Source organism: Clarias gariepinus, chromosome 25 (assembly GCF_024256425.1).
Source record: "Clarias gariepinus isolate MV-2021 ecotype Netherlands chromosome 25, CGAR_prim_01v2, whole genome shotgun sequence".
In the NCBI taxonomy this organism is placed as follows: domain Eukaryota; kingdom Metazoa; phylum Chordata; class Actinopteri; order Siluriformes; family Clariidae; genus Clarias; species Clarias gariepinus.
The window spans coordinates 8,425,579-8,440,773 of NC_071124.1; the positions used below are offsets into that span (position 1 = coordinate 8,425,579).

At 34.9% G+C, this 15,195-nt stretch overlaps 1 protein-coding gene across 1 annotated transcript; it reads right to left on the reverse strand.

Annotated features, from left to right (window-relative positions):
- Positions 1–231: 231 nt before the first annotated feature.
- LOC128512738 (cytochrome P450 2C20-like) lies at positions 232–13,579 on the reverse strand. Its single transcript, XM_053486137.1, has 9 exons — positions 13,349–13,579; positions 12,443–12,605; positions 11,987–12,136; positions 8,898–9,058; positions 7,884–8,060; positions 5,025–5,166; positions 4,219–4,406; positions 3,400–3,541; positions 232–1,988 (listed from the first exon to the last, which is right to left on the reverse strand). Exons 1-9 carry the CDS (start codon positions 13,514–13,516, stop codon positions 1,807–1,809), a joined length of 1,473 nt encoding a protein of 490 aa, XP_053342112.1. The 5' UTR covers positions 13,517–13,579; the 3' UTR covers positions 232–1,806.
- Between the last annotated feature and the right edge of the window lie 1,616 nt (positions 13,580–15,195).

Here is a 15,195-nt window from a genome sequence, read left to right on the forward strand (position 1 = left end):
TTTATGTTATACTTTCGTAATAAGGAAGTATAACATTCGTTGAGGAAACTTCAACAAATTCTCATTGCGATATCTTTTTTAGTCTTAACAGAGACCAAATTTATATACATAAAATTTTTACATAGTTGGCTCCTATTTTTGTGGTAAGACAAATTTATTAAGCAATGACATATTGAATTGAATACATTTTAATAAAATAATTCAATGAATCATAAAACAGTCTAAATGATAATCAAAAAATCACACAAGGTACATAATTATACATTTTCTGAAACACCGCACTAAAACAATGGAATTTCATTTTAATTTTTAAATACTATATTTAATACTGCATTAGATAGGCTATGATACAATGTATGAACAAGCATAGTGGTGTATTAATAATCATATGCCTAGTTGTCCGGTATTAACTTTACTTTTATCCAGCAATCAGACTGAATATGATATTGGGTTTGAGGTCAGGTGCATCTACATACATGATCCAGCTAAGCTAAGTTATAGTAGTGCTGCTCAGATTCCAGTGCCATTTCTGGGCTGCTGTTAGGAATGTAGACCTGACCTCAAACCCAATATCATATTTAATCAAGTCTGATTGCTGTATAAAATTAAAATTAACACCAGACAACTAGGCATATGATAATAAATACACCACAATGCATGTTCATACATTGTATTATTATCTATAGCTGCTAACACTTAGATTTGAACAGTCATTCCAATTCCATGGAAAAGCTGCTACTAGAGTATATAAACAATAATGCATTTTAACATGTACATTAATAGAAATCTGTAATTAATTTTGAGGTAGATGGGTAATGGTTTATTGGAAATGATGTCCATCTTTATAAAAGTGTACATTCTATGGATAACAGAATGTGGGTTGATGTGCAATTACACTCATTCGAATCCAGTGAATATTATAAAATAGGCTTTGCCCTATGACAAATTAGGAAAAATATGCCATCAAAAACAAATTCAAATTCTAAAATCCTCAGGACCGACACAGCATACATTTTTGGTACACAATAGACAAGTATAATTCTATATTTAATCATATTACTTTACTACATTACACCCTTCTACATTTTTTCTGGTTATGGATAGTCATAATAAGCATTTCACTGCATGTAAAACTGTTTATGGTTTTGTCATGTGTGACAAATTAATCATTTTAATTTCAATTTTATATTCCTAAGACCCTAACTCTTCTGTTATATATGTGCAATATATATTGCATTTTCGCCTCACTGTTTCTCTTTTTTAGTGTCTGATTACTTTGAAGTCAGTGTTCTCAAAAAAATAAAAGAAGTTTGGCAAAAGAATTATACCTAATGCTCCTTATGTGGGATTCATACAAGGATATTTTTTATAGACAATGTTTTTAAGAAAAACATGACAGGTCCTTGTAGGAGAACAGTCACATCAGAAGAAGGCAGGGTAGGCCTTGCTAAGCTTTGATTTTTACATATTTTCATTATGGGTTTAATGGGACATAGCCCCATAAAAAATTGGGACCATCTGTATTCTAGAAAGGCTTTACACTAGATTCTGGAGTGTGGCTGTGAAAATAGGCTTAAATTATTATTAAGGTCAGAAAATAATGTTTGGCATGGCATCATTCCAGTTCTTCCCAAATGCCTATGTGTGATGGTAAGGGTGCCCATGTACTTTTCATCATATAATGGACCTTATGTTATCTTTATGTGCACTGAAGAGAACAGAGTAATTATTTTTTATAATACTGGCTCTGGCTTGAATGTTTGCCTTAATGCTAGAAAATCTTTGCTATCAGTCTGAAGTCCTAGTTCAGCGAGGGGTAGCGATAAGCTGGTAATTGTGGGGCAGATTAGCAAAGCCGCTGATTTCAGGAGTAATGTCAATGCTCTCACATCCTCCAGGTGTGGTAAAAGTGAAATGTTGCAGCAGAGTCACTAGAAAAATAAACAGCTCCATACGTGCCAGAGACTCCCCTACACAGGACCTTTTACCTGTGTGAAGGAAGGACAATTCAAATGAGTGTGTTGCATAACACTGTTATTGAGTTCATCTTGTTTCTGTTGTTCTGTATTCAGTTAGCTACATATTACAGCCTGTGTGCTTAGCATAGCATAGTTTGGCGATGTTCTTACTCTTATAGAGATGATACTGTACATTTGTATATTCAACATACATGTTGGCTGTAGGGTTAAGGTGAGATTTTTCCTCACTTAAAGTCATTAAATAAAAAAAAAAGTCAAATAATGCATGACTTTCTTGTTGCATACATATAAATATGGATCTAACTTGACCAACCAGTATCTGACAAGATCACACTGAACACATTGGATTGTTGTTGTGGTTAATATTCAGTCTAAAGATCAATTAAAAACATCACAGTTGTGTGTGTATGTGTAGTTTAACAGCACGTTACAAAGTAGTAAACGAAAGCATGTTGCATACACATTCATCCATCCATCCATCCATCCATCTACAATATGTCCCCGACTTATGAACGATTTGTAAGTCTGACAAAGTGATTCTTATATACCTTAGGCTAAAACATACAATGTATAGCATTAAAAAACGTAAACACAGGAACAAACTTCAAATCTGGAAACAGCTTCAGCTACATTGTTTTTATTGTGCACTTGAACAGACGCTATTTTGTCTCGTTTGAGCTGTGTTGGACTATGAACTCTGCCTCGTTAAGAATTTTCCGAAATTAGGATTATTCTCCATTGGGACAGGTTTACAGGACAGCCATTTTCCATTATCACGCTACAGGAGTGATTCATTGAAACTAGTAAAGCCAACTAATTTCTCCTGCACCTCCACACACATACAAAATTTCAGACTTTGGACATTTTATACATTCACTTACTCACTGAAGATATTGTATGCAATTGTAAATATTCGTATCTGGTGCAACGCAGTGTTTTTTTTTTTGTACAATACACATGAGCTACTTCCATGATTTGTTCGCATCTACTAGTGGTCGTTGATCCGCGGTCCGTTCGTATTTTGTAGAAATTTATAACTCAAATGTTCATGAGTTGGGGACTTACTGTATATACAAAGTCCTGCAAAAAATGTATACACACTTCAGGAGAAGAAAAACTTGAGCGCCTTCTGTAGTTGTAGAGGCCAAAGCTAACTTGTCTTTTAATTAATCTCATGATGTCTTAATAAATTTAATATTAAAATATTTCTATAAGTTTTTCTTCTCCTGAAGTGTGTATACATTTTTGGTACCCTGTATATATAAATGTCGATTTGGAACTGTTAGAAAATTGCATTGCATTCACTTATGACAAGCACAAAATGAATCTGCAGTTTTCTAAAATTTGATCCATACAGGAATTGAAGTTTTAAATTAAATTAAGTGTATTCTGTGTATTCATAAATAATGACAGTTCTTACCTGCAGAAAAGGGCAGGAATGCAGGATTCTTTTTAAAGTTGCTGTTTGTGTCCAAAAAGTGTTTTGGATCAAATGTCCAGGGCTTCTCCCAGTGTTCCTCATCCCGCAGAACAGAGTAAAGCAAGGGGAGGATTACTGTGTCCTAAAAAAGATTTTCTGAATTGTTAATCAAAACTACTAACTGCATGTGTTTAGTATAATTTAAAATTTGTTTCAACTTGGGTTTGTACAATACAGATTTTTTTTTTCAAAGGTAAACAGTTTCATAATTTGACATTGAAAGCGCAAAATGACAAGAAATAAGTATTTATAATAATTAGAAATAATAATTAACATTGTTGTAGGAACTCATGCAAAGATTATTTAGCTTATTTCACATTTTTAAGATTTCTGACATATGTTTAAATGGGTACATAATATAGTGGCATAATCTGATCTGATAAACATAATATACTGGCATATTCTGATGTTTTTGGCTTTTGGTTTCAAGCAAAATGACAAACTTTTAAATGCATTTGCCACTATTAATGCTCAACAGCACACTGGTGAAAAAAGTCCATAAAAAAATGGCTTTATGTAAAGGTCCAAATAATAACCTTGCATTTTTACCAATGTCTACCAGAAAATGGCTGTCAAATTGCATGTTTCTTGCATAGTTCTTGGGGAAATTTATTAATGCAGCTGTCAAAAAACTTTATCAGGCTTATCATAGAAATTATTTATGGACTGCGTCACATGGATTGTGGTTTAGTAGTGTGCAGTTCTAAAGTTCAACCCTGCTTTTGTAGGCTTTAAGTTCAGTAATTTGTTTATCAGTACCTTTGGAATTGTGTAGCCTCTGAATTTTACGTCATGGGTCGTGTAATGAGGAACATTAAGTGGCACTAGATCTATATAGCGTTGCACTTCATGAATTACTGCATCAGTGAAAGGGAGAGACTTCCTGTCATCCATTGAGGGGTTCCTCTCTTGTCCAATAACAGCATCAATCTCTTTCTGCATGCGAGCTGAGAAAATGATAGATAGATAGATAGATAGATAGATAGATAGATAGATAGATAGATAGATAGATAGATAGATAGATAGATAGATAGATAGATAGAAAACTTTATTAATTGAAAAGGGAATTTGTACCGTCACAGCAGCTAGTTCACATATTATAAAAGTAGTAAGCATCGAGCTTGAATTGCAGTGAGGAAAAGGCAAAGTAACAAAAGACAATGTCAACAATTTAATGAGGTAAAAATAGTGTTAAATAATATGAATATTTTATTTCTATGTACACATGCATGATAACTGTATGTACAGAGTGGAAGAAAATGCGATCTTTATGACTTTGACTATAGCATGGTTGTTGCTGCCAGGTAGGTTTTGTTTTTAGGAACTCCAGATCTTCTGACATTTTTAAACGCAGCAGTCTGTAAAGTTAACAACATGTGGTGCAGAAAAAAAAATCCAGCACACAAAAAAGTTTTGTTAATGAGTTGAGATACAAACATGGTGAGCAGGTGTTCATAATACAGTGAATCATGAGTGTACTTGACTTCTAGACACTAACAACCATATTTGTAATCATTTATTAGTTTCCTTGTTTCTCATTCAAAGTATGTATTAAAGAATCTTACTCTGTATCTCAGGATGCTTGATCAGTAACAGCAGAGCATATCTGAGAGTTGTGCTGGTGGTCTCAGTCCCAGCCAGGAATAAGTTTAGGACACTGGCAATCAAATTTTCATAATGAAACTCTGTATTGGAATTGTCCTTTTCCTGTTGGAAAAACAAAATTGCCTGTGGTAAATTGTGGAATAAGACTAATAATTTTATATAATCACTTTATTTATCTGACCTTCTGTGGGATCCACTGACTAGCAACAAAACATTGCAAGACCATATTCAGAGTTTGCAAATGAAGTCGAGAAATTATTTGTCATAGATAATCATATTCAACTAAGCACCACTTTTCTGGGGTCTGCATTCAGATTATGCGATTTACCTCAAAATACATCTTTGCGTTTACCATATTGGTGCAGGCAAGCCTGGTTTATTAACAAAAAAGAGTAAACAGTGGAGCTGCATTTGTTTATAGATCAAAAGCACCATAATGTGTCCAGTTACTTAGAATCTTAGGCTAAAGTTGCTGCTAGATGCTCAATAGAGGAAGCGCATGGTCCAAATTAGTTCCATGATTGAAAATTATTAGTTGTCATAATGAATACTTGCTAAGACATTAGTATATAAAATTATATAAAAAGTTATAGAAGTTTATACAGAAAGTTTTTACATTATGAAAATAATTTGTATCTTTGTCATTATAATTCACAGTTATTAATAAAATGACTAATGATGATGATGAGTCTGATTCTTTTAAAAATAACTTTATTCTAAAAGGTATTGTGTGTGTGTTTTAATAACTACTTTACTACTAATAAAACTCATATTCTATTTTTTAATTAAATCAAAATATGTTCACCTAAAATCAACCAAAATGTGGACAAATAGAAAAGGGAGTCATATCTTTTGGTGTTCACTTTGTGAACTCTTTCTGGTTAACTTTAGCTCTGATGTGGCCTCAGTACTTTTTTTCTGAACACACTATATTTTCTCAAGAGTTCCAAAAACCTTTACTACATTGGCTTTTTGGACAGCACGTATTGTAACGTCATGGTAAAATCACAAAAACTATTGGTGTCAGCAAAATTGGCCTTGGAACAAAAGCAGGTCAAAAGTAAGCTGCAGTTTTTTTCTGGATAAAATACATGATAATATTTATATTTCTCAACCAATTTCCAAAACAGATTTTGATACTTCTACCCTTGCACGTGCCTTATCCATCCTGATGCAGTACTTCTGGTTGGAGATCCTATTACTGCTTACTGCTGCTACAGTATGGATGGTAAGATATGGTTTACTAAAAGATGCATGTAAGTACTAAGGATCAATGACTAAGCATTTGGTAAAAAACAGTTTGGCATAGTCGTTCATGACTTAAATAGAGTCAGGACTGAAATTGCCATTAATAGTGTTGTACCCAAGTCTCTGTCAAGGTGGACAACATGAATTTCACAGTTACAGAAGGAATTTATATTTATTTTAGGGTTGCTTGAGCCAATATTGGGCAAAAAAGTATTTATTAATTTATTTTTTTGACAAATACTAGGTTAGATCTAGTAACACATTCATACCTAAACAAGCCTAAGCAGCCTGCAGTCACATTTATGGGTAGGCATGCACAATATTACAACACACTGATTTAGGACATCGTACAGTGGAACCTCGGATTGCGAGTAACACGGTTTGTGAGTGTTCCACGGGACGAGCAAAGATTTTGAAAAAAACTAACAAGTCTTGGTTAATAAGTACCGAGTATCAAGTAGCATGCATGCATTTCTTGTTTTGACGTTGAGCGTCATGTGATCACAACTTAGCGAATGGTTTTTCTCTCTCTTGCGCTGCGGAATTGTGGGTAATTGTCTACCCTCCTCGGTCTTATTGCGCGTCTCCTACTGGTATAATCAACATCCGTGCGCATGTGTACTGTTTACTATAACACTGTGACCAAATATGTGCTTGTAAAACATCTTTTATTTTGTGTTTGTATGCGTGTGTGCACAGCGCGCGTGTTCTAGTTATTATAACACGTGTGTGCGCGTGTAAAGACACACACACACACTCTCTCCCTAATGGAAACACTGCTCTGTCGCGATTCTTTTCAAAGGTAAAGTGCAGGTTAATTTCTTTTATTTTTACTTTACAGCGGTGATTCCTTTGGTATGCACTCATGCGAGTGTCCTTAGCAATATTCCTTGGTAATTTTTCCACTAAACCAGTCTTTCCATTAATGTGTGTGCGTATGAAAAACTCATAAGAGAGGAGGAAGTGTTACTGTGTAAGAGGAGAAGGGGGGGGGGTCTGATTCCTCCTCTCCTCTTACTTTAGCTTCACACACATACAGTACACAAAACACACACATACACACCGCCGGCGCACATACAGAAACACTTATCTGTCTGGAATGTATTTTTATATCTTTTAATATCTTTTTTTATGTAAAGTGCTGGTTAATTTGTTTTATTTTTACTTAATATTTTGTATTAATTATTTTTAATGTTTTTTTTTTTTTTGGGGCTGTGGAACGAATAATTTGAGTTTCCATTATTTTTTATGGGAAAATTCGGGAATGAATTGTGCTCGTAATCCAAGGTTCCACTCAGCCAGATAGGGAAGATTTTTGCACAATCTGGCTGTTTTTTTTTTTTTTTGCCGGAAGCTCACAGCCCACTGTATTACCAGTGTTAAAGATGAAAGATTTGCCACAGTCACAAAAAGCAAAACAAAAAAAAAAGTTCCATCCAAGATGACCAAAAATGACATAAACTAAGAATAGCTACATATGTAGCATCCATCCAACATCCTGTCACTGCGCATGTCTATGTTTAATGAAATCTTGCGTTAAATTAACAAAAGTTGAGAGACGATTTGCTTACCTGGTTGAGTCGGATGAGGAAGCAGTCGATGAAGTCTTGTGGATCATTGGGATTCAAACTTTCAATGTGCTCGTGTATTTTGTCTCGAGAAAAGGACTTGATTTCGTCCACGTCACTCAGAGCGTTAAGGTGATTACCAGGAAGTAGGTCAATCAGCCGTGGAAAAACATTATACAACTGTTAAATAAAAGGCACAAATGTAGTTAATTCCGACATTCCACCATTAAATTATATATACTACCGTTCAAAAGTTTTAGAACACTTTCTAACTCCATGATGGTTCCTGATATTTATTTATTTCTACATTGTAAAGGACTGCTGAAGGCGTCCAAAAAATGCATTAATCTCTTTTGAACAGTTGATATTGAGATGTTTCTGCTACTTATGCTCTGTAAAGACTTCATAACGCCTCTAATATGAGGTGCTGTTAATTGGTCATTTTTTCAGGCTTTTCCGGCAGAGGTAGGTTTTGGTCTCGCCCTCCTGGGATGGCCTTCATGAGAGCCAGTTTCATTATGTTGCTTGACGGATTTTGCAAGTGCACTTGACAATACTGTTCTTGCAAGAACTATTACAGAAAGGCTGACCTCTGTGTCTTAAAATAACAACTAAGTGTTGTTTTTCTTGTTGTTACGCAATAACCTAATCCCAAATGTGTTTTTTTATAGTTTTGAAATCCCCAGTATTGTTGTAGAATGTAGAAAATAAATCACTAAACAAAAACAAAGAAATTTGCAAGTGTTCTAAAACTTTTGAATGGTAGTATATATATATATATATATATATATATATATATATATATATATATATATATATATATATATATGTATTTATTTATAAATTTTATTACAGTATAACCCACTTATGCACAGTGTGTTTTGTGCAAGTTGGCATTTTTTTTCTCTTTTTATGGAGGTAATTTTAAACTGAGTAAGTCTACTGCATAAATGAATGAATGATTTCAACCACTTCACTCACTAAAATTTTTATTTTTTTTAATCCATCCTCACTTACCTGTCCCCATGTGCTGCTGCCAAACCGAAATACTCCAGTGAGGATCTGGAGCAGGCGCAGGAAGTGGCTATCTTCATAACTGAACCGTTGGCCAAACACCAGTGCACAGATGATGTTGGACACAGCTCTGCTCAGGAAGAATGTGGGATCAAATGGAGCAGCTAGAAGAAGAAAACAAATGTAAATATAATTCATAAAATGAATAGAAGCTGTGCTGGTTAAAATAGTAAATTTCCTTCTATTAGACTCTCATCAGAGTTGTGTCATTTTGTTTGCTGACCCTAGTGCAGTTTTTAACAACACTGATACAATTTTCTGGACCCAGTATTACAGTAGTTTCCTGTTAGGTACTGTAAATGACATACTAAGCTGATGACAACTATATATTTTAGCAAAACCAGGTGATGGTCATCAGCTGAATACAGTTGAGAAATATTGAAAGAACACAGACAATGAACTAATTAAAGCTAGAACTATTTTTACTACTATTATTAACTTTTTATAACTATTAATAACTTTTAATTATTTCTGGATGGTTTCATCATGCATAGCTGTAAAAGAGCGGTAATTATTGATCGCAGCATTTCATTTAAATCTCATGTAGATAATATTACTATGATACGATTTTTATCGAAGCAACATGCTGTAATGTCACTACAGGAAGAAATAAAACTAGTTCATATTTTTGTTACTCTCTAGATTTCCCAGTAGATCTGGTAGTTCCAGTTAATCCAGAATGCCTCAGCCAGAGACCTGACTAGAACGAGAATACAACCAGATTCTCCTTATCTTAACCACCCTTCATTGGCACCCAGTTGAATTTCTCAGCGATTTAAAATTTGTACAATTGACCTATAAATGAATGGTCTTGCACCACAGCAGTTAGGTGATCTGCTGGTATTATTCGATCCACCATGCCTACTTCAGTCAAAAGGTGCAGGCAAATTGTTGTCAAGTCTTAGTGTTTAGGTCCAAGCTGAAAACTTATTTTTTTAGTAAGGCCTTTTGTGAATATGTTTTCTTTTCTTCATGTTTTTTATTCCTGTTTACTGGACTTATGGATTATCCCTGCCAGTTTTGATTAAAGTGATCTTTAAACTGAGTGTTGTTAATAAATATCTTAACTGCACTTGCACTCTCCGAGTCTGGGTTCCTAAAAATATTGCCACAAATTCTAATAATTGAATCTACACACCTCGATGTACTGTAAAGTCTTCGGTGTATTAACAGCAATTTGGGGAGAAAAAAAATTGTGTGGGTAGGTATGTTTTTATCTTTAGTTTTCAGCACCTATGCATGTGTATTTGTGCACGCATGTGTGGGAGGGGAGGGGTGTAATGCAGGCTACTGCTCTGGCGAAGAAGCTATTTTTTAGTCTGTTAGTGTGTGTCCTGGCTGTCCTGTATTTTTTGCCCCATGGGACACAAACAGTCTATGACCTGGATGAGTTGAATTCTTGATCACGTTGCTTGTGCAGATAGATAGCATAAACTATGTTAAAATTTGGAAGTTTGGTTCACACAATCCTCTGTGCAGTTTTAACTATCTGGGACAGTTCTCTCCAGTTCTCTGCAGTGCAGCTGGTGTACTACACTGTGATGTTGTGGAAGTAAATGCATGTTATTGTGCGCCTGTAGAAATTCACTAAGAAGACACTGACAGGGTACTTTGGCTTTTTTGAGTTTTCTCAAGAATTAAAGCCTCTGCTAAGCTTTCTTCACCAAGTAGGAGGTGTTAATGGTTCATGTTAGGTCGTTTATCTGGTTCTCCTGTGGTCTCAAAAATCTCTTTTGTTATAATGGTAATTAGAACCAATTTTCACTATTTGAACAGCGCTCAACCAGATGTTGAACCTTCTCTCTGTAGTGTGTTTTCATTTCCTGATATCAACAGGAATAACTAAATATGTTTGTTTCTTTCTCTCTCTGACTCATTCTACCCTCCATTCTGCTTTTGGCTAGAGCTTTTATCTCATGGAAGTCATGCACTGCTGATGAAGATACAGTAGCCACATATCTTCTTAAAGATAGATGTGAATACTGCAGAGGCAATTCTAGAGTTTGCTGGGCCCAAGGCAAAGTTTTGCAGGAGGCCTCTCCAACCCCCATTATCTTAGAAAAAAATAAATAGGTTTGTCAGCATTCTTGGGATGCCTGTTGGCCTGGGGTCCCAGCATTTACCAGTCTTTCCTGTTAACAAGCATTAACTCTGGACTACGAGGAAAAGACACTTAGAAATTATTTAGATGGCTTTCTGAGTCTGGTTCATCTCCAGGTTTATATCTCATGTTCTCATGCTCATTAGGGACAGATTGATAAAATAATTTTTTTAACTTTTTATATTTTTAATTTATATTTGGAATTATGCTTTGTTACAATGACTTTTAACACTGCTTTACAAATTAAACTGTTTTAAAGATTTCCTTCATTCGTTTTTTACTCATCCAGTTGACTACATGATGCATTCCAAACAAAAGGCAGCATTCCAGGTGGACAGCATATTTGTGATAGAAAATAAAATGATGGGCCTCCGAGTGGCGCAGTGGTAAAGCGCTCGCCGTATCATCCGGAGATTCGAACCCCGGGTGATGCTGTTAACCTCTCACAGCCGGAGGCCTAGAGAGAGCTGATTGGCCGAGCTCTCTCAGGGGGAAGGGATGAGAGGTACTCAGTGCTCCCACATTAATGACGGCTCTACAAGCCAATCAGGGGCGTCTGTGAGTTTGCGCAGGCGGAGAGAGCAGATAGCGCTGTCCTTCGAGTGTGTTACGCCGGCCCGGTGTGTAAATGAGCATATCGAAAAAAAATGGTCGGTGACGCCACGTGGGTCGGAGGAAACTCCTGACTGATTGGTGGTAGATGCCTAATGTGGGAGCCTCCCAGGGTGTAACGGTGAAACGGACTGGAATTGGATACCACTAAATTAGGGGCGAAAATTGGAAAAAATAGAAATAAAAAATAATTAAAAAAAAGGAAAGAAAATGATCAAAGGACAAAATCCTTTAAGTAAAATACAAAAATGTATGTAGTCCCAATATTTTGTTTACTATGAGATTTAAATGAAAATGTTGAATTAAGGAGGGCACTTACAATTTGTCTCTTTCATAGACTCCAGCAAGTGTCTGCTCTCTTCCTGTATCCACCCCTCCATCCTCTTGCGTCCCATTCCAAAATCTCTCAGTGTAGTGAGTGTAAACCTCCTCAGCTGACGCCAACGCTCTCCGTTACTAATTGTAATGCCTGAAAGATGAAAATAAGGTCATGAATGTAAGTCAATAATTTAGACATTAGATATTTTGAGAATTGATCAGGTAACTCCATAGCCTTTAGTATGCTTCATATGATAGATATGTAAATTAACATAAAGGTGAACAATGTTGGCAATATGATACAAGATGCTGGTATAAACAAAAACTCTTTTTTTTTGTTTATACCAGAAATCAGAAATCTTAATAATCGTAATAAACAACATATGTCAAATGGTGGACATTAGACAAATATATCTAAGCTATAGCCTGTCTTAGAGTATTTTGTTTAATTTCTTACCATAGCCTTTCAGAATTTTTTGTGCAAAAGGAATAGGGGCTCTGCCAACAAAATCTTCTGCATTGTCTATGAGGGCTTCTTTCACAGTTTCATAACCCACCAAGACAATGACTCGTTGGGATCCCAAATATACCGTCATCACAGGACCATAAGTCTCACTCCACTGTTAAAGAGAGGAGTAGACTTTATCATGAACAGGTTAGACCATCCAAGTACAAATAAACCAAATGCTGAGCTATTTTTGCCCCCTTTTTGCCCTTTTCCTGATTGATTTTTTTATATTAAATAAAATATAGCCTAATGAGCTGTGTCAGATTTACAAAATAAGCAAATCATGTCAAGATCATTCAAAATGAAAAGAAATAAACACTGAAATGGACATTGCCAATATTAATCTGTGTATTGGCATAGTGGACTTTATTGATCTTGAAATTTTTACAGTGTGTCCAAAGTCCAATTTGAATGGTTATGGAATAAAATCACTGGCCACAACAGTATACAGATACAAGATTTTACAACATGGAAGTAATTTCATAATTTCCGTGTAATCTTTTTTTTTTTTTTATTGTCTGATTATTTTATATTTTTTTGTGATTTTATTCCGTAAATGGTCCAATGAAATAAATAAAACTTGTACCACAAGTGGCATTGGATCTCAGTCGTTCTATAAACACTACAACAACACTAAAGAGAATTAATTTCTGACTCAAATATAATGTCTAATTTAGCTCAGTTGAATCATTCTTTTCTCTTAAAATTTATATAAAAACAAATGTATCAATTCACACCTCATCAACCCTTTCATCTTTCTTCACATATTTAAACATAAATTCTTTGTTTATAATTCGTTCAACAATGGTTTGTACAATAATATTGTGGAAAAAAACTTTGCAAAGATCTGCTTACCTTTAAAAAGGTTTTATATGGCGCCCGGTTGTCCAAGCTGACAATATTTCCTATTAGAGGCAAAGCTGTAGGTCCTGGAGGAAGATTATGTGGCTTATTCCTCCATCTGAGCAAAATTAAAAGAGCTGTCACTAAACCCAACAAAATTAAAGTGCTAGGGATATCCATATCTCTTCTCTAAAAACAATATTTGCACTTCTTTGAGTTGTGAATCTGTTTGCTCACACCACGTTTGTGCTAAAGCTAGCGAAGTTTATAAACTTTCAATAGATGGGAGGGACTGAAACTTGTGGCTACTTGAGCATACATGAACTCCTGAATCTACGGTGGGTGGCCCAGAAGGGCCACGCCTACTGATTTCAGATGTGAGATTAATACAGTTTCTGTTTTCTGTAACATTTGTCTTTATACTGTGGTGATATCATAAATATCATAAGATTTGGGGAAATAAATATACAGTATACAGCTTTTATATTCTGCAGAGTATGTTTTCTTCCCTAAATCTAAAAATATACATACTGGAGCCACCTGGTCTACACAGAAACCTTTTGCCTTTTGTTTAAACACACTCATTCTCAGAAACCTGATTAGCACACAGGGCCCTGGAATAAGCAATCATGACATTAATTTACATAAATACTGAATTTACATTTCAAAAAAGGCTTAGACAAGAGCAAAATCCTTTGTCAGAGTGGAAAGTTTTTAAATAAATTTAGAGTAGAAGATGCAAAAATGATGTGATTACAGTAATATGCAAAAGTCTTGAGCCAAACATCATTTGTTTGTACTAGATTACATTAAATGATGTAGATTAGATTAAAGAAGTAGGAACACAGTTTTGCTATGGCAGGCTGCAAAGTGTCTAAAGATACTATTTAAAAATTGGTTCACTTCAATTTCATTGTCATTGTTAATTGTCATTGTTAAAAATAACAAGTATAAATAACAACGAGATTTGGCAACATCTCCTGGCATGCAATAAAGTGCAACCATAGTTGTACTTTATTACATTTATTACAATGCAATCACTGTGTGGCTTAGCAAATAAACCATTTCACTAATACATTCTCAGCAGAGTTGCTATTGCTGCATTGCTCATATCTGTCAACCTCAGGGCTAGTAACAATGGAGGAACAAATGGTTCAGGGTCATGTATTAAAAAAAAGAAAAAAAACACTGTTCATTTCCGCATGCCTAGGTTCTTGATTTAATACACATTTTCAGAAATTTGTAAATACTTTTGCAGTTTTCTAAATTTTGCTCCATGAAGGACATTACGTTTTAAATTACATGAATGACTGTTCACTTGTTAACTGTGTACTGATAAATAGTGGCACTTCTCACCTGCAGAAAAAGGCAGGAAAGCAGGATTCTTTTTAAAGTTGCCGTTTGTTTCCAAAAAGTGTTTTGGATCAAATATCCAGGTCTTTTCCCAGTGTTCCTCATCCCTCAGAACAGAGTAAAGCAAAAGGATGATTATTATGTCCTGCAAGAGATTTACAGAAATGATAACCAAACTACTAATTGTAATTTTGTAATTTGATTCCATAGTATGTAGTTCTAACGTTTGACCCTGCTTTTGTGTGCTTTAAGTAATTTGTTTATCATTACCCTTGGAATTGTGTAGCTTTAAATTTAATGCCATATGTAGTATAATGAGGAACATTGAGTGGGACAAGATCTATAGAGCATTGCACTTCATGGCTTCATCAGTGAAAGGGAGGGACTTCTTGCCTTCCATCAAAGGGGTTCTCCATTGTCCAATCACATGAACATAGTATTATTACTGATATACCCTTTTTTTTTAGTTTCTCAAACATGTTATTTGTCATGTTTTATATGAATAA

Bases quoted from the DNA above. Each gene is read 5' to 3' on its own strand.
- LOC128512738 (XM_053486137.1), bottom strand. From the start codon at position 13,516: ATGGATATCCCTAGCACTTTAATTTTGTTGGGTTTAGTGACAGCTCTT. The intron at 12,606-13,348 runs GTAAGCAGATCT...TCTCTTTAACAG, and splicing joins CATATAAAACCTTTTTAAAG to TGGAGTGAGACTTATGGTCC. The intron at 9,059-11,986 runs GTAAGTGCCCTC...TTCTTCTTCTAG, and splicing joins GTCTATGAAAGAGACAAATT to CTGCTCCATTTGATCCCACA.